The 23141-nt window shown below is 43.8% G+C and overlaps 1 protein-coding gene across 1 annotated transcript in view; it reads left to right on the forward strand.

Moving 5' to 3' along the window:
• Positions 1–23141, forward strand: part of LOC308665663 (tyrosine-protein phosphatase non-receptor type substrate 1-like) — a 142511-nt gene that overhangs the window by 107909 nt on the left and 11461 nt on the right. Inside the window, exons 5-8 of the mRNA XM_081323790.1 lie at positions 2694–3041; positions 7275–7376; positions 9424–9445; positions 18946–18985. Of these exons, the coding sequence (XP_081179916.1) occupies positions 2694–3041; positions 7275–7376; positions 9424–9445; positions 18946–18985 (512 nt within the window). The remainder of the gene's footprint in view (positions 1–2693; positions 3042–7274; positions 7377–9423; positions 9446–18945; positions 18986–23141) is intronic.

Genomic DNA, 23141 nt, shown 5'->3' on the forward strand with positions numbered 1-23141 from the left:
TTTGCTCCGTGATTTTGCACGCTGCCCAGAGTCTAATGATTTGAGTTGGTTGGCCAAATACATTGTCATGATTTAAAGGCTAATCAGCTGATGCAGTGTAATATAAGGTGGATGATGCAATGATAGGAATGGCTCAGCAGGGTCTGCGTCCCTTTAGGAGCCTGAGTATAAAAGAGAAGGCCCTGCTGGAGTGTGTCTCTCTCTCGTCCGTTTCCTGCTGTAACTGCTGTGTGTTGGAGTTTGCTATATTACCATGTGTATGTATATTGTTCCTGGTGTATGATATTGCAGATAGTGTAAAATAAACCACCATTTAATACAGACCACTGTTACTGTGTTTACTCCTGGGTTATCTCAGTGCAATAAGACTTTGCATGCTCTGACATACACTCAGTCCTCAACTTACAACTGTTCATTCAGTGACCGTTCAAGGTTACAACAGCACTGGAAAAAAGTGACTTATGACCTTTTTCCCCCCCACTTACGATTCTTGCGACATCCCCAGGGTCACGTGATCAACATTCAGAGGCTTGGCAACTGGCATGTACTTATGACGGTTGTAGTGTCCCGGGGTCACGGGATCCCCTTTGGCGACCTTCTGACAAGCAAAGTCGAAGGGGAAGCCAGATTCCCTTAACAACCGTGTGGCTAAGTTCACAACTGCAATGATTCGCTTGCTGTGGCAAGAAAACGTCGTAAAATGGGGCCAAACGTGAACAACTGCCTTGCTTAGCAAGGGAAACTTTGAACTCAGTTGTGGTTGTAAGTTGAGGACTACCTGTGTATGTCACAGAAAGAAGGTGTGTGGGGGAAGCTGACACCCAAACGAACGGCAGGATAAAAAAACCAATTTAGGTATCTAAAAATCTGCCTTATGTAAACAAACGAGGCTAGAGGTTTGCTGAAAACTGAACGGAGTTCTTTCTTTTGTTCTTTGTTCATAGCGTTAAAATTCTGATCTTGGGCTTCCTGCAATCCTTTCGACCTGCAGCTCAAGTATCCAAAGAAATGTCCAGGGTTGTTTTCATTTCTGAAAAGCTTACTGTTTATTGACTACATGACCTGGTATTGGGCAAAGTAAAACTAACTCCAAAATCCCAAGGCATCAATCAGACCGTAGCACATTAACAATGACATTCCCAGCCGAACTCCCCAGATGTCCACGTAGCTCATGTAAACAAGTTCTCTTTGTTATGGGAACCGTCTGCTATCTTCTTCACACCTGCTAGAATGTCCTTGAAAGGTTTCCAGGCACCCGACTCTCGGGAAACCTCCGTGGAGGTGGAGAGCTTTCATTTCCCTAACTAACTCAGTCGAAAGCAACACCTCACCTCCCCTTACTCTAGGGCCACAGGTGGCACACAGAGCCCTCTCTGTGGGCTCGCGCGCCGTTGCCCCAATCCTAGGCCTTCAAGCTGGGTTTTATAAAACCTTTTCGCTTTAGGCCTCCACTACTGTGTGCCCCCCCCGCCAAAAAAGGTTCAATCAATCAATTTCAATGTCTCGCGGGGAAATAAAAGCTCTCGCAAAGTTGGGATTGATTGATTGGACTTTTTAGTCCTACCCAGTCTGCCGTTACCACTGTGACCACGCCCCCCAATGGGCCACACCCACCCAATGGGCCACGCCCACCCGGCACCCGACCACACATAAGTGGGTTTTGGGTTGCAGTTTGGGCACTCGGCCTCTAAAAGGTTCGCCATCACTGCTCTAAGGGCAAGATGCAAACAGAGAGGCACTTAGCTGTCCAATTTTCACTCTGGACATGCTGCCCCCTCGGCAGAAGAATGGATCTGAAAAAAATAATAACCAGGATTGCGTTCAGAGAACCTACATGTTCCCCCAGTGCCACAATGGGAGACAGAAAGACTTAGTTTCTAGGCAGGAGCCGTGAGTTTGTAGCTCTTCTGACTGATCTCTTCGGCTTTCTTTGCTCATATTCATAATAATAAAGTTGGAAGGGACCTTGGAGGTCATCTAGTCCAACCCCCTGCTCAGGCAGGAAACCCTATACCATTTCAGACAAATGGCTGTCCGTTCTCTTCTTAAAAACTTCCCGTGTTGGAGCATTCACCGCTTCTGGAGGCAGGTTGTTCCACTGGTTAATTGTTCTGTCAGGAAGTTTCTCCTTAGTTCCAGGTTGCTTCTCTCCTTGATTAGTTTTCATCCATTGCTTCTTCTCCTGCCTTCAGGGGCTTTGGAGAATAGCTTGACTCCCTCTTCTTTGGGGCAGCCCCTGAGATATTGGAAGATGGCTATCATGTCTCCCCTCGCCCTTCTCTTCATTAGACTAGACATACCCAATTCCAGCAGCTGTTCCTTATATGTTTTAACCTCCAGGCCCCTGATCACCTTTGTTGCTCTTCTCTGTACTCTTTCTAGAGTCTCAACACCTTTTTTACATTGTGGTGACCAAAACTGGATGCAGTATTCCAAGTGTGGCCTTACCAAGGCCTTGTAAAGTGCTATTAACACTTCACGTACTCTTGATTCTGCCCCTCTGTTAATGCAACCTAGCACTGTGTTGGCTTTTTGGGCAGCTGCAGCTCACGGCTGGCTCCTATTTAAGTGAACGTCCACTAGGACTCCGAGATCCCTCTCACAGTTACTACTATTGAGCAAGGTACCCCCTATACTATACCTGTACATTTGGTTTTTCTTGCCTAAATGTAGAACCTTACTTTTTTGCTCAGTTCCTCCCAAAGTCCGTCTGGAGACCGGCCCGCCTTCCCCCGTCCAGCTGAACGCCACGGTGACGGTCACTTGTCACGCAGAAAGTTTTTATCCGGACGATGCAAAAGTGGAGTTGTTTTCCAAGGATGCCCCAGGCAGAAAAGGAATTGTTGGCCCGAGGACCCCGAATCCAGATGGGACCTTTTCCCTCAAGAGTCACCTGGAGTTGATGGCCACCGAAGACAAGAACTCCTCCGTGTTCCTTTGCCAGGTCCAGCATAATTCCCAGCCTCTGGTCAACAAAACCACCGTCCTCTTGATTAGGATGCAAACTGAAGACAACAAAAGTTTGAGCGACGATTCAGAAAGTAAGTATGGCCTTTGCCGTTGATTCTTCAGAGGTTTTGTTACCTGTCCACCCCGTTTCCTGTTTCATGCCGTCGTTGGTCCTTTGGTCTTTCTTGATTTCAGGACAACATGGAGCTCTACTGTTGTTCTAAAATATTTGAGTGAAGGGCCTGTTGTTCCAAGACTCGGCCCAGGTGGGGAACTTCTAGAACCAGAGCTGGAAGTCCACCCTGAGTGTAGAGAAGCTCAGAGATGACCTTGAAGAAACGATATGATAACTCTTAGCAAAACAGGAAGAATAAGACAGAACAGAAAATAGGGAAGAGAAGAGAAGAGAAGAAAAGATATGGGATGGAATAGAATAGAATAGAATAGAATAGAATAGAATAGAATAGAATAGAATAGAATAGAATAGAATAGAATAGAATAGAATAGAATAGAATAGAATAGAATAGAATAGAATAGAATAGAATAGAATATATGGGATGGAATAGAATAGAATAGAATAGAATAGAATAGAATAGAATAGAATAGAATAGAATAGAATAGAATAGAATAGAATAGAATAGAATATATGGGATGGAATAGAATAGAATAGAATAGAATAGAATAGAATAGAATAGAATAGAATAGAATAGAATAGAATAGAATAGAATAGAATAGAATAGAATAGAATAGAATAGAATAGAATAGAATAGAATAGAATATATGGGATGGAATAGAATAGAATAGAATAGAATAGAATAGAATAGAATAGAATAGAATAGAATAGAATAGAATAGAATAGAATAGAATAGAATAGAATAGAATAGAATAGAATAGAATAGAATAGAATAGAATAGAATATATGGGATGGAATAGAATAGAATAGAATAGAATAGAATAGAATAAGAATAGAATAGAATAGAATAGAATAGAATATATGGGATGGAATAGAATAGAATAGAATAGAATAGAATAGAATAGAATAGAATAGAATAGAATAGAATAGAATAGAATAGAATAGAATAGAATAGAATAGAATAGAATATATGGGATGGAATAGAATAGAATAGAATAGAATAGAATAGAATAGAATAGAATAGAATAGAATAGAATAGAATAGAATAGAATAGAATAGAATAGAATAGAATATATGGGATGGAATAGAATAGAATAGAATAGAATAGAATAGAATAGAATAGAATAGAATAGAATAGAATAGAATAGAATAGAATAGAATAGAATAGAATAGAATAGAATAGAATAGAATAGAATAGAATAGAATAGAATAGAATATATGGGATGGAATAGAATAGAATAGAATAGAATAGAATAGAATAGAATAGAATAGAATAGAATAGAATAGAATAGAATAGAATAGAATAGAATAGAATAGAATAGAATAGAATAGAATATATGGGATGGAATAGAATAGAATAGAATAGAATAGAATAGAATAGAATAGAATAGAATAGAATAGAATAGAATAGAATAGAATAGAATAGAATAGAATAGAATAGAATAGAATATATGGGATGGAATAGAATAGAATAGAATAGAATAGAATAGAATAGAATAGAATAGAATAGAATAGAATAGAATAGAATAGAATAGAATAGAATAGAATAGAATAGAATAGAATAGAATAGAATAGAATAGAATAGAATATATGGGATGGAATAGAGTAGAGTAGAGTAGAGTAGAGTAGAGTAGAGTAGAGTAGAGTAGAGTAGAATAGAATAGAATAGAATAGAATAGAATAGAATAGAATAGAATAGAATAGAATAGAATAGAATAGAATAGAATAGAAAATATGGGATGGAATAGAATAGAATAGAATAGAATAGAATAGAATAGAATAGAATAGAATAGAATAGAATAGAATAGAATAGAATAGAATAGAATAGAATAGAATAGAATAGAATAGAATAGAAAATATGGGATAGAATAGAATAGAATAGAATAGAATAGAATAGAATAGAATAGAATAGAATAGAATAGAATAGAATAGAATAGAATAGAATAGAATAGAATAGAATAGAATAGAATAGAATAGAATAGAATAGAATAGAAAATATGGGATGGAATAGAATAGAATAGAATAGAATAGAATAGAATAGAATAGAATAGAATAGAATAGAATAGAATAGAATAGAATAGAATAGAATAGAAAATATGGGATGGAATAGAATAGAATAGAATAGAATAGAATAGAATAGAATAGAATAGAATAGAATAGAATAGAATAGAATAGAATAGAATAGAATAGAATAGAATAGAATAGAAAATATGGGATAGAATAGAATAGAGTAGAATAGAATAGAGTAGAATAGAATAGAATAGAATAGAATAGAATAGAATAGAATAGAATAGAATAGAATAGAATAGAATAGAATAGAATAGAATAGAATAGAATAGAATAGAATAGAATAGAATAGAATAGAAAATATGGGATGGAATAGAATAGAATAGAATAGAATAGAATAGAATAGAATAGAATAGAATAGAATAGAATAGAATAGAATAGAATAGAATAGAATAGAATAGAATAGAATAGAACAGAACAGAACAGAACAGAATAGAATAGAAATATAGAATAGAATAGAAATTTAGAATAGAATAATAGAGTTGGAAGGGACCTTGTAGGTCATCTAGTCCAACCCCCTGTTCAGGCAGGAAACCCTATACCATTTCAGACAAATGGCTGTCCAGTCTCTTCTTAAAAACTTCCATTGTTGGAGCATTCACATCTTCTGGAGGCAGGTGGTTCCACTGCACCATTGGTGGAACATCAGGTCTCATTCAGTTTACACCCGTACAACTTTTTCCGATGGTCTGTTAATCTTTTGTATACAATACTCTTCAAATCAAGATATTCAGGGGAGATGACAGTGAAAGCCAAGGTGATGGCCCCCCAAGGGGAGAAGGTTTCAGTTTTACATTGGTGGCTGCCAAGTTCCTGGAGCCCCCTTCGATGTCAGGCCCCATGAACCAAGAACGAGTTGCTTCTGATGCCTTTCTTTATCTTCGTTCTGCTATAGACAGAATCTGGGCAGACTAAAGCAATTATCTACGCAGCTAGTCCTCAATTTACTGCCACAGTTCAGCCCGGAATTTCTGGGGGGGCTAAGCAAGACAGCTGCGAAGTGAGTTTTTGCCCCATTTTGCGACTTTTCTCCCCACCCTCGTTCAGAGAATCACGTTGTGCCGCTGTTAAGCGAGTAACAGGGCTGTTAAGTGATTTTGGCTTCCTTGTCAGAAGGTCGCAAGATTGACCGACTCTGGGAGACGGCAACCGTCATAAGTCCGAGTCAGTTGCCAAGCGTCTGAATTTTGATCACATGACCACGGGAAACGCTGCAGTGGTTGTAAGTGGGGAAAGCAGTCGTCAGCTTATTCTCTTCAGCGATGTTGTAACTTTGAGCAGTCGCGAAATGAACGGTTGTAAGTCGAGGACTGCCTGTATAACGATGAATATATATTCTGTGAAGTCTGGGGAGGACACCGTTGGTTTTACTCCCCTCGACGGCTTTGACCTTTTCGTGATAGAGAGGGGACGATCGATCTGTTTTCCCCGATGCATTTCATAACTGAACGCCAACTGGCTCCAAGGACAGTTCTGTTCTGTTCCAGCCTACGACCGGCCCTGATTATGTATCAGGGACAACCCCTTTTTTTCCTTTGTACAGTCAATAGGCAGGAAAAACCCAACCCAAATTTATTTACAGTTCAAACAAAAAAGCAACAGAATATTTCCTTCAATAAAATGAATCGAAATATCAAACAAGAGTCAACAAACAAGAGTTAAACAGAAGTAGCCAGAACAGACCAGGATTCCCTTAGAATGTCTCCAAACAGTTGCCTTCAGCAACCAGCCCCGCCCACACCTTCCCCTTTTATTATCTGTCCCAAGGTGTGACTTCTCACTGCCTTCTCCTCCTCTCACTGAGTTGCCTCATTGCTCTGCTCTGCTCTGCTCTGCTTGCCCTCTGGATTGCCTTCTGCTTCTAGTGTCTCTGAACAGATTCAGCTGTGACTCCTCTGAGTCCGACCCCTCCTCCTCACACAGCTGAGCCTCATGAGGAACACGACTGGAGGGGCCAGGCTGAGAGTCCTGCAGTGCATCAGAGCCTCCCTCCCACACCGAAGGCTCTCCAAACCCCTCCTCCTCCTCCTCAGATTCCTCGGACTCAGCTGCTGGGAGCACAGGCTGACACTGAATCACAAGTTCAAGGAAATCCACCCTAACCTTTTCTGCAATCTTTCTGCAGATGGTAGAACAACCATGGTAATCATTGCGGTGGTGGTGTGTTCCCTCCTGGTTGTGTTGGTGATTGCGGTTATCTACCTCATCCAAGCAAGACACGGCAAAGGTAAAACATCTGCCTTATTTGTGGTTTGAGGTTCAGAAAGTGGACCATCCTGTGGTCATCGCCCTTGAGATTGATGGAGGCACCCTCTCATCCATTGTGGGGAGGGGGGCTTGATGTGGGGGTCCCTAAACCTGTTCTCCTAATTTAGTTTTCCCTATGGGATGCATGTGATGGATGGATGGAGAGAGGGAGGGAGGGAGGGAGGATAGATGGATGGAGGAAGGGAGGGATGGAAAAAGGAGGAAGAGAGGGTTGATCAGTGGAGAATGGGGGGATAGATGAGAAAGAGAGGGAGAGAAAATGGATGGATATGTGGAGGGAGGATGGATGGGGAGGGAGGGAGAGGGTGGGTGAAGGGATGTAGGATTCATGGATAGATAGATAAGATATAGATAGGGAGAAAGAATAGAAGATAGATAGATAGATAGATAGATAGATAGATAGATAGATAGATAGATAGATAGATAGATAGATAGATAGATAGATAGATAGATAGATACATACTGTAGATGATAGATAGATAGATAGATAGATAGATAGATAGATAGATAGATAGATAGATAGATAGATAGATAGATAGATAGATAGATAGATAGATAGATAGATAGATAGATAGATAGATAGATAGATAGGTAGGTAGGTAGGTAGGTAGATAGATAGATAGATAGATAGATAGATAGATAGATAGATAGATAGATAGATAGATAGATAGATAGATAGATAGATAGATAGATAGATAGATAGATAGATAGACAGACAGACAGACATAGAGGATGGATGGATGGATGGATGGATGGATGGATGGATGGATGGATGGATGGACGGACAGATGAGTGGATAATAGATGAACGGGTGGACGGATGGTTAGATGAGGGCTCCTCAAATTGACCTGGGTTCTGTTGGCTTTGTGGATACGTTCATGTACTTGGCAACAACAAGTCGAGGACTACATTGGGGGGCCAATGATGCAAGTGTCTCAGTGAGGTTTCTTCCTGGCTGATCCCGTAGTAAGTCAGAGTAAAGCAGCTGCTACGGGTAGCAGAAGGCAATGTGACACCCGCAGATGAGTGGGGGTGGGGGTGGGGGTGGGGGGGGAAACAGTGTGATCAGAAGACTCATCCCACCTGCAGGGTTGGATTTGATTGCCAAATCTGATGCTTTCCTGAAATGAAAAGGAAAAAAAACAAAAAAAAAACCAACAACAACCCTGTCCTTGGTTCGACTCCTCCCATTCTGGCTCACCAGCCTAATAATAATAATAATAATAATAATAATGAAGTCGGAAGGGACCTGGGAGGTCATCTAGTCCAGCCCCCTGCTCAGGCAGGAAATCCTATACCATTTCAGACCAGTGGCTGTCCGGTCTCTTCTTAAAAACCTCCAGTGTTGGAGTATTCACCGCTTCTGGAGGCAGGTAGTTCCACTGGTTAATTGTCCTCATTGTCAGGAAGTTTCTCCGTAGTTCCAGGTTGCTTCTCTCCTTGGTGAGTTTCCATCCGTTGCTCACTGACAATCCCCATCGTGGTGATAAATCTGTAGCACCTGGAGCAAAAAAAAAGCTGATGGATAGACTTAGGCCAGGGGTAGGCAACCTCGGCTCTTTTATGACTCATGGACTTCAACTCCCAGAATTCCTGAGCCAGCAAAGCTGGCTCAGGAATTCTGGGAGTTGAAGTCCATGAGTCATAAAAGAGCCGAGGTGGCCTACCCCTGACTTAGACCAATCCTTTCCTCAACATGATTGGCGTAAAGCTGTGGAAGACTCAGCTGCCTGACACCTTTCGCTGCAATTTATTTAGCCTCAGAGTTTAACCTGTCTTGACTGCCCCCCCCCCCAAACTTGTTACAGAGAAGCTTCTGGAAAACGTTGGTAGTATCCAGAAATACCTCCTGTGAGAATCGGGCAGGGGTGGGGGTGGGATTTCCCCTTGGCACCCGACTGCTCCGTATTGTAAGAATCTTGAGTTTTGCAGGATTTTATGGAAACTGATCTTCCAGCTAAATGCGGGATGTTGTGTTTTTTTCCCCCTCTCCTGCTTTCTTCTAGGTAAAGACTCCACAGCTGTAAGGTAAGTCTATTTTTCTTTCCCCCTCTTTTAATCAAAACAAAGGGGTTGATGTGGGAAAAAGAAATAAAATGGAGGCCGTTACAATCTGGTGTGCTCCAGCTGCGTTGAAGTATAGTTTTTTTTCCATCCGTCTTAGCCCCCAGGATCCACAGCTGGATTGGTACCAAATTTTATTTATTTATTTTTTTAATCCCATTTATATCCCGCCCTTCTCCGAAGACTCAGGGCGGCTTACAAGCTTAGCAGTAGCCTTCATTCTATGTATATGCCTGCTTGTTAGGGCTTTCACACACACCCCAAGCGGCATTATTACAAAGTCAGCTTATTGCCCCCAACAATCTGGGTCCTCATTTTACCCACCTGGGAAGGATGGAAGGCTGAGTCAACCTTGAGCCTGGTGGGACTCGAACCTGCACTAATTGCAGGCAGCTGGTGTTACTTAAGGAGGCATTAGCCCACTGCTCCACCAAGGCTCTTACTTGGGCTAAGGTTAGGCTAATATTCAGGATTTAAAACTTGTTTGTTTACAGTGGCTAATTTTGCTTGATTTTTTTTTAAAAAACACACCCGTAAATCTGTTTGCCTTTTGCAACCTGGACATCACTCTAAATTTATTGAATGAATTGATTGATTGATTGATTGATTGATTGAAAGCAAGGTTGGGCAGAAACAAAGCAAGCAAAGATCAGTAGCTGTCACACAACAAGCTAACTCAAAGTCAGGTTAGCAAGGCATTCTTAAGGCATTCACACCACGTGGTGAGAAAGGAGGAGGAAGAGGAGAGTGAATTAGGGCACGGAGAAGGAAAAAAGAGAAGAGTGAGGAAGGAGGGGGAAGGAGAAGGAGGACAAGGAGGAAGGAAGGAGAGACAAGGAGAAAAAGGAGGAGGAGAGGAGAAGAAGGGAGGAAGGAGAAAGAGGAGAGGAGGAAGAGGAGAGTGAATTAGGGCACGGAGAAGGAAAAAAGAGAAGAGTGAGGAAGGGAGGAGAAGGAGGACAAGGAGGAAGGAAGGAGAGACAAGGAGAAGGAGAATAAGGAGGAGGAGAGGAGAGGAAGGGAGGAGAGGGAGAAAGAGAGGAGAGGAGGAAAAGAAGGAGGGAAGAAAGAGAAGAAGAAAAAAAGGAGGAAGAGTGGCGAAGGAGGGAGGGGGGAGGAGAGAGAGAAGGAGAAGGAGGGAAGTGGAAGGGCGTGGAGAAGAGGGAGGGAGGGGAAGAAGGGGAAGGAGAAAAAGAAGTGAGGAAAAGGAGGAGAAAAAGAGGGAGGAGACGGAGGGGAGAGGAAGAAGAGGGAAGGGGAGGAGAAGGAGAAGTAAAGAGATGGAGAAAGCGAAAACGAGGAGGAGGAGGAGGCAGAGGAGAAGGAGAAGAAAAAAGAGAGGAAGAGGAGGAAGGAGAAAGAGGGGGAAGGAAGGCAAAGAGATTTAAGGGGGGGGGGGAAATCTTACTATGGATGAAACATAATAACCTGGGCCAGGCAACAGGCTGAGAGAAAGGAACAAGCCGCCAAACTCAGCAGAGGCTTATCAAGGCCTAGTCATTGTGTGTGTGTGTGAACGTAAAAACTATGAGGAAGAGATGAAACGCTTGCGATAGGAAAGAGGATTATCAAGAACAGCTTCAGCCTTCAAGATGGAAGGGATCAAAAAAAACCCGTCTCTACGGCTTTGAGGGCCTTTCAGACCTCTTCAGATTTTTTTTCTTTTTTTTTTTTTTAAAAAAAGCGCCAAAAAAAGACTTGGAGCAAAGAGACAAACCCCCCCCCCAAAAAAAATCAAATCACAGGGAAAAAAATGGGTTGAAGAGGAAGAGATTCTTCAACGTCTCTCTCTCTCTCTCTTCCTGATCCTAGAGAGTTACTCTAATTTTCCTTTATGTAGTAAGGAAGCGAAAAAAAAACCAAACCACAAAACCCCTCACAATGCCTGGCATCAGCTTGATTGCTTCTGGACTTCGCCGATAATCACCAAACGCGCCCCCCCGACGATAGGAAATTCCATTGAACCACCCAGACGAACATTAGCTTAATTATTCCGCTATCTGATCAGCAGCCCTCTTAAAAGAAAGACGACAAAAAGAGCTCTCATCTCTAGCTATCGTTTCGGCGCTTGAGGAATTCATTTATTTTTCGGGGGGGGTGTAATTGTGTAAATTCGCCTTATATTTGGAACGAGATTAAAAAAAGTCTCTCCATCTTTCTCTTTCATTTACGGCAGGGGTCTTCAGACTTGGCCCTTTGATGACTTGTGGACTTCAACTCCCAGAATCCCTCCGCCAGGCAATGCCTGGTGGAGGAATTCTGGGAGTTGAAGTCCACAAGTCATCAAAGGGCCAGGTTTTGAAGACCCCTGATTTACGGAGCTTTCGGTATGCAGGATTTGCAGGAAGGCAGAAGGCAGGCAGACCATAATGGGGCCTGCCTATTAAGGTTGTAAGTCACGACGGTCATAAAGCAGGTCACCCACGTGACGCGCTTGATTTAATAATCTGGTTACGGCTGGAGGATCCTGGGAATTGAAGTCCACCGACCTTAAAGCCTGCTGGCTGGAGAATTCTGGGAGTTGAAGTCCACCCTTCTTAAACCATGCCAGCTGAGGAATTATGGGAGTTGAAGTCCACCCCTCTTAAACCATGCCAGCTGAGGAATTCTGGGAATTGAAGTCCACCCCTCTTAAAGCAGGCTGGCTGGAGAATTCTGGGAGTTGAAGTCCACCCCTCTTAAAGCAGGCTGGCTGGAGAATTCTGGGAGTTGAAGTCCACCCCTGTTAAACCATGCCAGCTGAGGAATTCTGGGAGTTGAAGTCCACCCCTCTTAAACCATGCCAGCTGAGGAATTCTGGGAATTGAAGTCTACCCCTCTAAAAGCAGGCTGGCTGGAGAATTCTGGAGTTGAAGTCCACCCATCTTAAAGCTGGCTGGCTGGAGAATTCTGGGAGTTGAAGTCCACCCTTCTTAAACCATGCCAGCTGAGGAATTCTGGGAATTGAAGTCCACCCCTCTTAAAGCAGGCTGGCTGGAGAATTCTGGGAGTTGAAGTCCACCCCTCTTAAACCATGCCAGCTGAGGAATTCTGGGAATTGAAGTCCACCCCTCTTAAACCATGCCGGCTGAGGAAATCTGGGAGTTGAAGTCCACCCCTCTTAAAGCAGGCTGGTTGGAGAATTCTGGGAGTTGAAGTCCACCCCTCTTAAACCATGCCGGCTGAGGAATTCTGGGAATTGAAGTCCACCCCTCTTAAAGCATGCTGGCTGGGGAATTCTGGGAGCTGAAGATGCCAAGACTGAGCAACAGTCCTAGACATTACTGTATTTCCGGTGTGAAGTTAAATTTGCAGCAATGTATTGCCTCTGCTTTGCAAATTTTAAGGTATCAATGCTAAAAACATTAGAGTAAGATTTAAATTTCCTGAAAGAGGCAAAACCCAGATCCAGTTGGCCCCAAACTCTTAGGAAACATCTGGCTGATGAGATACCCTTTTTTGCTCCTTCGGCAATTTAGATTTCATTCCAAGCCAAAGGGAGAATTGAAACAGCCGTAACACAAAAAAGCAGTCAGAATTTCCCCCACAGTCATGCTCTTAAACCTGCGTGGCGCTCATTAAAACTGGCAGAATTGTGATCTAATCACAACAAAATCGTAAAACAGATAACAAACCCAAGCTCGTACTGTAATGGAAAGAGTAGGAAATAGTATGTAGGTTAACAATTGCAATGTCACAACAGCAGTGGCTGAAGTAGCTCAACTAGAAAAAGGATCTAGTGTTCTCCCTTTTAAAAATATGTTTAGTGTTTCTCAAACTGCAACTTTGAGATGTGTGGACTTCAAGTCCCAGAATTCCCCAGCCAGCATGGCTGACTGGGGAATTCTGGGAGTTGTAGTCCAGACATCTCAAAATTGGGGAGACTGAGGACCATTGATTTCGATTGTTCTCTGTATGTTTGGAAGCTGCATTATCCATTTTCTCCAACCTAGCCATCTTCCAGAAAAGTTAGAACTACGATTCCCAGAAGCTCTAGCTGTATTTATTTCCCAACATCTCCATCCCTATTCAGCAAGACTTCTCATTAACTGTGTTTTATTCCTTTGTCTGCTGTTTTAATTAAGTGCTGGGTTTATTTACGATTGTATTAACCTTTTGCAATGCCAGACACCTTGAGTAAGGGCAGAGGTGGGATACATTCCTTTTTTAAAAAAATGATTATATTCAGACCCATTGATCCAAACCATAAAGTTTAATTACTTAATTTATGTCAGGCCTTTTATTAAGAACCTGAATATATTTTCCAGGGACTTAGCTGTGTCTATGAATTTACGTCACTGATGGCTCTGTAGCAAATACATATTTACTTATTAATATTAAATCTATTCCTTGCCGTTTCACACAAATAGCAAAATGCACCATAGAGTCCAGAAGGAAGGCATCAATAAAAATATATGCAGATTTTTTTTAAAAAAAACCAACAACAACTAATAGCCGCAGTCAACTTGGGAACATAATTGAGTTAAAATATGAACTTTAATATAAAACAATATGTAATTTTTTTTCCATCTCTGCATTTCACATTAACTACATAGCAATCTCTTAAGCAGGCGACTCAGAAAAATTGCACTGAAGTGCCTGTATGGCTTGTCCAGAGATTTTTTTTGTTGAAATATGGCTGGAGGTGAACTTAAACCCTGATCTCTCTCATCGTAAATCAAGGTTAAGGAACCTGTAGCATTTATATATGGCTGAACTTCGTTCCCAGCAGCTGCAGCTGCAAAATGCAAATTATTGTAGTATGGTGGGAGGTGTGGTTTAGCAATGCTCAGAGGGATTCAGCTGACCATTTCTGCTCTAAATTAGTCTAGAAAGAAAGATGAGGGTAAATCCAGCTTTTCCAGTTACGATAGTCCGTAGACTGTGATCAATTCCTTGGAATCTGAGCACTTGAAGCAATGTTTCTCAACCTTGGCAACTTCAACTCCCAGAATTCCTCAGGCAGCCTTGCTCAAGGCTGAAGCTCACACTTGAAGATGCGTAGACTTCAAGTCCCAGAATTCCTCAGGTAGCCTTGCTCAAGGCTGAAGCTCACACTTGAAGATGCGTAGACTTCAAGTCCCAGAATTCACTTAGCCACTGTCTCAACGAAAATTTTTGGGCCCAATTATGGTCGTAAGTTGAGGACTACTTGCATCCTTTCATTTTTGAGCACAGACCTCAACTTACGTTCACTATTGAGCCCAAAATTTCTGTTGTTAAGTGAGACTGTCGTTAAGCGAGTTTTGCCCCATTTTACGACCTTTCTTGCCAAAGTTGTTAGGTGAATCACTGCCGTTGTTAAATTAGTAATATGATTGTTCAGTGAATCTGGCTTCCTCCAACGACTTTGCTTGTCAGAAGGTCGCAAAGGGGGATCACGTGATCCTGGGACACTGAAACGGTCATAAATATGCGTCAGTTGCCAAGTCTTTCAATTTTGATCATGCGACCATGGGGAGGCTGCAAAAAGTTGTGTGAAAAATTGGCATAAGTCACTTTTCTTGGTGCCATTGAAACTTCGGTGACTTGGTCGAGGGTGAGCAGGCGGACCTGGCTTGCATCACGGAGACTTGGTTGGGCCCAGAGGGCGGTATTCCTCTGGCTGATCTCTGCCCACCAGGTTTCCGGGTGCTACACCGGCCTCGGGCTCAGGGTAGGGGTGGGGGAGTGGCTGTTGTTATGAGGGAGACCTTAGCTCCGCGGGAGGCCACCGTTCCGCAGATAGTCGGTTGTGAGTCTCTCTTCTTGAGATGCGGCCCTGGTGCGCAGTTGGGCTTGCTGCTGGTGTACCTTTCACCTAGTCACGCAGCAGCAGCCCTGCCTGAGCTTCTCGATGTCCTCTCTGGGTTGGTGGTTGAGTTCCCGAAACTTATAGTTTTGGGGGACTTCAATCTACCATCTCTGGGAGGATCATCTGAGTTGGCTCGGGAGTTCATGGCTTCCATGACGGCCATGGACCTGACGCAAGTAATTTCAGGACCGACTCATGAGGGAGGCCACACCCTTGACCTAGTTTTCTTATCTGGGCGGTGGTTAGATGATCTTGGTGGGGGCTCCCCAATTATTATGCCCCTGTCATGGACCGATCATCATCTCCTGCGGCTGGTCTTCCGTTTTGCCACCCCCCGCCGTGGGTGTGTGGAACCAGTTAGATGGTACCGCCCCAGACGCTTAATGGACCCCGCGAGATTCCAGGCAGCGCTGGGGTCCCCACCTGCCTCCCCCACTCACAGCTCGGCAGATGCCTTAGTGGAAGCTTGGGAAAGGGCAGCCACTGAGGCTCTTGACCGAGTTGTACCCTTGCGGCCCCTGACCCGATGCAGATCCCGTCGAGCTCCATGGTTCTCCGCAGAGCTCCGGGAGATGAAGCGCCGGAGACGGGGCCTAGAGAGCGGTTGGAGGTCCAGCCGATCCGAATCCGACCGATTGCGACTAAGAACCCATATTAGGTCTTATCTCGCTGCGATAAGGGTGGCGAGGTCTAATCACTTCGCTACCCTTATCGCGTCCGCAGATAATCGCCCGGCCGCTCTGTTTAGGGTGACTCGCTCCCTCCTTAATCAGGAGGCGAGGGAGGAACCCTTGCAGGGTCGTGCCGAGGAGTTTAACAATTATCTGTCGGACAAAATCACTCGGATTCGGACCGGTCTGGACTCCGACTGGGCAGAGTCTGGCGATCAGGACGCGGGTGGTCTTGTCGATATCACTTGGGAGGAGTTTGATTCTGTGACTCCGGAGGAAGTGGACAGGATTATGGGGAGACTGAGCTCCACCACATGTTTATTGGACCCGTGCCCTTCCTGGCTGACTTATGCAGCCCGGGAGAGGACACGCAGCTGGTTCCAGGCAGTTATATCAGCTTCTTTGAGTGAGGGTAGCTTCCCTGCCGTCTTGAAAGAGGCGGTGGTGAGGCCCCTCCTCAAGAAGCCTGCCTTGGACCCAGCTGTATTGAACAACTTTCGTCCGGTCTCCAACCTTCGCTTTCTTGCGAAGGTTGTTGAGAGTGTGGTGGCGCACCAGCTCCCTTTGGTCCTGGATGAAGCGGATTATCTAGACCCGTACCAATCGGGTTTCAGGCCCGGGCACAGCACGGAGACGGCATTGGTCGCGCTGGTGAATGATCTCTGGAGGGCTCGGGACAGGGGTCATTCCTCTGTTCTAGTCCTATTGGACCTCTCAGCGGCTTTCGATACCATCGACCATGGTATCCTGCTGCGGCGTCTCAGGGGATTGGGAGTGGGAGGCACGGTTTTACAGTGGTTCTCCTCCTATCTCCAGGGACGCTCGCAGTCGGTGTTGACAGGAGGGCAGAGGTCGACCGCGAGGTCTCTCGTTTGTGGAGTTCCTCAGGGGTCGGTCCTCTCGCCTCTCCTGTTCAACATCTATATGAAACCGCTGGGTGAGATCATTCGTGGCTTTGGAGTTGGGTATCATCAGTACGCTGATGATACCCAGCTTTTTCTTTCTACCCCAAACCACCCCAGTGATGCCCTCAACGTGATGTCCCGTTGCCTGGAGGCGGTTCGGGTCTGGATGGGGAGGAACAGACTTCAACTCAACCCCGACAAGACCGAGTGGCTTTGCATACCTTCATCCCGGGTCTATTCGGATATTCCATCTCTTTCTATGGGGGGTGAATTATTACCCCCCGTAGATAGGGCTCGCAACTTGGGAGTCCTCCTAGATTCGCGGCTTACCTTGGAAGATCACATGGTGGCCGTGACTAGGGGGGCTTTCGCCCAGGTTCGCCTGGTGCGCCAGTTGCGGCCCTATCTAAGCCGGGATGATTTATGCACGGTCACTCACGCGCTCGTGACCTCTCGTCTAGACTACTGCAACGCCCTCTACATGGGGCTTCCCTTGAGGACCACCCGGAGGCTCCAGCTGGTACAGAATGCAGCCGCGAGAGTTGTGTTGGGAGTTTCCCGATACTCCCACGTGACACCTCTGCTCCGTGAGCTGCATTGGTTGCCAGTTGTCTTCCGGGTGAGATTCAAGGTGCTAGTAATGGCGTTCAAAGCCCTCCATGGCATGGGGCCGGAGTACCTCAGGGAACATCTGCTGCCGGCATCAAGCTCCCTGCGCCCTGTGCGTTCCCACAGAGAGGGCCTCCTCAGGGTGCCACCGGTCAGAGAATGCCGTCTGGTGGCCCCCAGGGGGAGATCCTTCTCTGTGGGCGCCCCGGAGCTATGGAACCAGTTACCGGTTGAGCTCCGGACGGCGCCCGATCTGCGCTCCTTTCGCCGCGATCTGAAAACATACTTGTTCGAGCAAGCCGGCCTGGCCTGAGGGGGGATTGGTGGGGTTTTTATCATTTTTATTGGGGTTTTTATTATGTATCAATTGTATTTTAATCGGGCATGCATTTAATTATTTTTTAATTTTTGTAAATTTCTGTGTTTTATTCTTGCCCTGTACACCGCCCTGAGTCCTTCGGGAGAAGGGCGGTATAGAAATGATAATAAATTAAATTAAATTAAATTAAATTAAACGAATTGTTTTAAGATTAGATTTAGATTTGGATTGGATTATATTATATTATATTATATTAGATTAGATTAGATTAGATTAGATTAGATTAGATTAGATTAGATTAGATTAGATTAGATTAGATTAGATTAGATTAGATTGTCTTTATTGCCCTTTTTTTACTGTGGGCACAATGGGATACATTAAAAATGAAATTTAGTTGCTTGCTCTCAAAGTGTACACATACATAACACAGATTTAAAACATACTATATACAACATAGGTATAGACCTACACCTTTACATATAAGTAAGATATAAATATTATTCACTGTCCATCTTGAAGACATAATGGAAGGAGGAAGCTTTAGAGTTCACAAGGTTAATAGTATATGGAACGAAACCGTGACTGAATCTGGATGTTCTGCTTCGGGTACCACGGAGCCCCCCCATCCCAGAAGGTAACAAGGAAAACAGGTCGTGAAGAGGGTGTGTCGTGTCCCAGACAATCTTGCAGACCCTGCTCAACCATCGCGTATGTGCCACGTCCTGGATGGCGGGGAAGGAACTGCCAATGATCTTTTCAGCTGTCCTCACCACTCTCTGCACCGCCTTCCTGTCCAAAGCAGGGATGCTTCCAAACCAGACTGTGATGCCATTTGACAGGATGCTCTCGATCGTCCCTCTGCAGAAAGTGGTGAGGACAGGGGAAGGAAGAGCCACGCACCATTCTTCTTGCTGTCGGCACATATACAGTATATAACACGAAAGCTCCTTTTTCCCCCCCAAGCTCTTTGTCCATTAAACCCCAAAGACCAATGCTGCTATAGCTCAAATCTCCTTTGCAGAAGCAAATGGTCACGATGGAGACCTCTTCAAAAAAAAAATATCTCTGCCGGTTTGAATTTTATTTTTAATTTTTAGGTGTCGTTTCTAATTTCGTTTTAAAAAGTCAGTGTGTGAAATTTGCTGTTGACTCCTTCGGTTGATCTGACTTTTTGCTTCTATCTTTAGGCTGCACGAAGCTGAGAAGTCTCCCGCGTTGACAAATCAGGTAGGTTGGGCTAAATTTCTCGAGCTGCTGCCTAGGAATAATAATTGCAGAAGTCATCCGTTTGGCCTAAAATAGCTTGAACTGACAGAACATCCTTTTTTAACAGAATTAACAGAGCTGGAAGGGACCTTGGAGGTCATCTAGTCCAACCCCCTGCTCAAGCAGGAGACCCTATACCATTCCAGACAAATGGCTGTCCAGTCTCTTCTTAAAAACTTCCAGGGTTGGAGCACCCACAACTTCTGGAAGCAAGCAGTTCCACTGATTAATTGTTCTAACTGTCAGGAAGTTTCTCCTTGGTTCTAGGTTGCTTCTCTCCTTGATTGGTTTCCCCTCCGTTGTTTCTTGTCTTGCCTTTTGGTGATTTGGAAAATAGTTTGACCCCCCCTTTTCTTTGTAGGAGTCTCTCAAATACTGCTATCATGTCACCCCTCATCCTTTCTTCCGCTAAACATAGCCAATTCCTGCAACTGCTCATCGTATGTTTTAGCCTCCAGACCCCTAATCATCTTTGTTGCTCTTCTCTGCACTCTTTCTAGAGTCTCGATATCTTTTTTTTTTAATAATATGGTGACGAAAACTGGATGGCGTATTCCAAGTGTGGCCTTACCAAGGCCTTGTAAAGTGGTACTAACACTTCGCGTGATCTTGATTCTGTCCCTCTGTTCATGCAATTGAGGATTGAATTGGCTTTTTTTTGGCAGCTGCAGCACACGGCTGGCTCAGACTTAGAATAGAATAGAGCTGGAAGGGGCCTTGGAGGTCATCTAGTCCAACCCCCTGCTAAGGCAGGAAACCGTATACCATTTCAGACAAATGGCTGTCCAGTCTCTCCTTAAAAACTTCCCGTGTTGGAGCATTCACCGCTTCTGGAGGCAGATTGTTCCACTGGTTAATTGTTCCAACTGTAAGGAAGTTTCTCCTGAGTTCCAGGTTGCTTCTCTCCTTGGTTAGTTTCCATCCGTTGCTTCTTGTCCTGCCTTCAGGCACTTTGGAGAATAACGTGACCCCCTCTTTTTTGTGGCAGCCCCTCAAATACTGGAACACTGCTATCATGTCACCCCTGTTTCTTCTTTTCTTTAGACTAGCCACTTAAGTGATTGTCCATTAGGACTCGAAGTTCTTTCTCCAAGTCAAGCCAGCTATAACTTGGAGGAAATATTTTCATGCTAAATTGGTGTACTATTTTGCACTTGGAGAGAGAAAGCGTGATCAGCCTAGGCAAGTGAGGCCATTATCCTGTGATTAATAGTGTTATTTTTTTCGGAGGATCATTGTATTAAAATAGGGGCGGGGAAAAAAACCCTCATTATCCTAAGTCCATAAATCTTTTTAGTACAGCAGTTTTTCTAAGAGGTTTGTGCAAAGTTTTTTTTTCCTAAGCCTTCTCTCTGTACCTTTTTAAAAGTTGACTTCTTTTTTTAAAAAAAACAACACAAAACTTTATTAGATTTTTAAACTTTATTAGAGAGGTTGAAAACGGAGGAAAACTAACAATTAAGGTAGGAAACAGAATAAAGGAGAAAGGAGAAAGCAAAGGAAAAGACGGGGGAATAAATATAGAGAAATAACTTCCGATGTTCTTTTACAATCGATATATGTGTGAATTTACATTAACCTCTACACTGAGAGCATAACGTTCATTTTTTTCCCCATTATCTACTGTTTTTCCCGCTCCTCAAATCCATACACAGGTTGTCCTCAATTTATGACCGCAATTGGGATCAAAATTTCCATTGCCAAGCAAGGAGGCTGTTAAATCAGTCGCAGCCCGATTTTACAACCTTTCTTGCCACGGTTGTTAAGTGAATCACATGGTCATTAAGCAGATCCAGCTTCTCCAGGCTTCTGGGAAGCCCTCTGGGAAGGTCACAAATGACGATCACATGATCCTGGGACGCTGCAACTCTTGTAAATACATGCCGGTTGCCAAGTGCCTGATTTTTGATCACGTGACTCGTGTGTGTGTGTGTGTGTGTGTGTGTGTGTGTGTGTGTGTGCGCGCGCGCGCGCGCGCACGCTGTGACGGTCGTAAGTGTGAGGACTGGTTGTAAATCACTTTTTTCAGTGTCTTTGTAATTTCAAATGGTGGCGAAAGGTATGGCTGTAATTTGAGAACTACCTGCCTCACAATTTAACAGAGTAAGAGAGTTGGAAGGGACCTTGGAGATCATCTAGTCCAACCCCCTGCTCAAGCAAGAGACCCTACCATTCCAGACAAATGGATGTCCAGTCTCTTCTTGAAAACCTCCAGTGATTGGTTAATACCTCTCATAGTCAGGAAATTTCTACTTAGTTCTAGGTTGCTTTCTAGGATAGGATAGGATAGGATAGGATAGGATAGGATAGGATAGGATAGGATAGGATAGGATAGGATAGGATAGGATAGGATAGGATAGAACAGAATAGACATTGGAGAAGAGAAGAGAGGAGAGGAGAGGAGAGAAGACAAGAGAAGAGAAGAGAAGAGAAGAGAAGAGAAGAGAAGAGAAGAGAAGAGAAGAGAAGAGAAGAGAAGAGAAGAGGAATGGAATGGAACAGAAATGTAGAATAGAAATAGTGAATAGAATAGAATAGAACAGAATAGAACAGAACAGAACAGAACAGAACAGAACAGAACAGAACAGAACAGAACAGAACAGAACAGAACAGAATAGAATAGAATAGAATAGAATAGAATAGAATAGAATAGAAAATACAGACTAGACTAGAATAGAATAGAATAGAGTAGAAATACAGAATAGAATAGAATAGAATAGAATAGAATAGAATAGAATAGAATAGAATAGAATAGAATAGAATAGAATAGAATAGAATAGAATAGAATAGAATAGAATAGAATAGAATAGAATTGGAAGGGACCTTGGAGGTCTTCTAGTCCAGCCCCCTGTTCAAGCAGGAGAACCTATACCATCTCAGACAAGTGACTGTCTAGTCTCCTCTTAAAAACCTCCAGTGATGGAGCACCCACAACCTCTGGTGGCAGGCTGTTCCACTGGTTAATTGTCCTCCCTGTTAGGAAGTTTCTCCTTAATTCCAGGTTGCTTCTCTCCTTGATTAGTTTCCAACCATTGTTTCTCGTCCTTCCCTCTGGTGCTTTGGTGAATAACGTGACCCTCTCCTTTTTTGTGGCAGCCCCTCAGATACGGGAACTCTGCTATCATGTCACCCCTGTTTCTTCTTTTCTTTAGACTAGCTATGTACACAAACATGCGGTCACGTGACCTTGGTGGAGGAGGGAGAAATGGATGTTGGAGCTTCAAATCTGGGTCGTTTTCCAAATTCGACGTACACCTAGTCCTCAACTTACGACGGCTCGAAATTTCTGTTGCTAAGCAAGATAGTTGTTACGGGGCTTTTGCCCCATTTTACAATCTTCCTTGCCACGGGAGTTAAGGGAATCACTGGGGTTGTTAAGTGGGTCACCCGGTTGTTAAGCGAATCTGGCTTCCGCGTTGACTGTGCAGGTCAGGAAGTTGCAAAAGGGGATCACGTGACCTCGGGACCCTGCAACCGTCCTAAGTCCATGCCAATTGCCAAGCGGCTGAATTTTTATCACGTGACCACGAGGGATGCTGCCCCGGTCGTAAGTATGCAAAAACGGTCAAGGTCACGTTTTTCAGTGCCGTTGTTAACACTGGTCACTAAACAAACTTCGATCGGTTGCTAAGCCGCCGGTCATAAGTTGAGGACTACCTGTATTACAGCCAGCCACAAAGTGTGAAATTTAATTTGAAACAAACAAACAAACATACATGAGACGACTAGCGTAACTCACCCACCAGATTTTTCTCTACAACCCCAGTTTGCACCCTCTTTTCTAACTCCGGCTACGAACTTCATCCAAGAATGTCAAAAGGCCCTTTCGAGGGTCTGTTTTACCGACTCGCTCTGTCCCCGTTTATCTTCCCGATTGAATGCCGGAAAGAATAGTGTTTTGTCCAAATTTGGAACTTTTTAAGCCCGTTTTTTCCATTCGCATGAAAACTCTGCTGTGTTGGAAAAAAGAAAAAAAAAAAGAAAGATTTTAAGCTGTAAGATGATATTGTAAAGTGGTATTAACACTTCACATGATCTCGATTCTATCCCTCTGTTGATGCAACCAAGGATTGCATTGGCTTTTTTGGCAGCTGCAGCACACGGCTGGCTCATAGTT

This window comes from Vipera berus (assembly GCF_964194415.1).
Source record: "Vipera berus genome assembly, chromosome: 3".
NCBI classification, from domain to species: Eukaryota; Metazoa; Chordata; class Lepidosauria; order Squamata; family Viperidae; genus Vipera; species Vipera berus.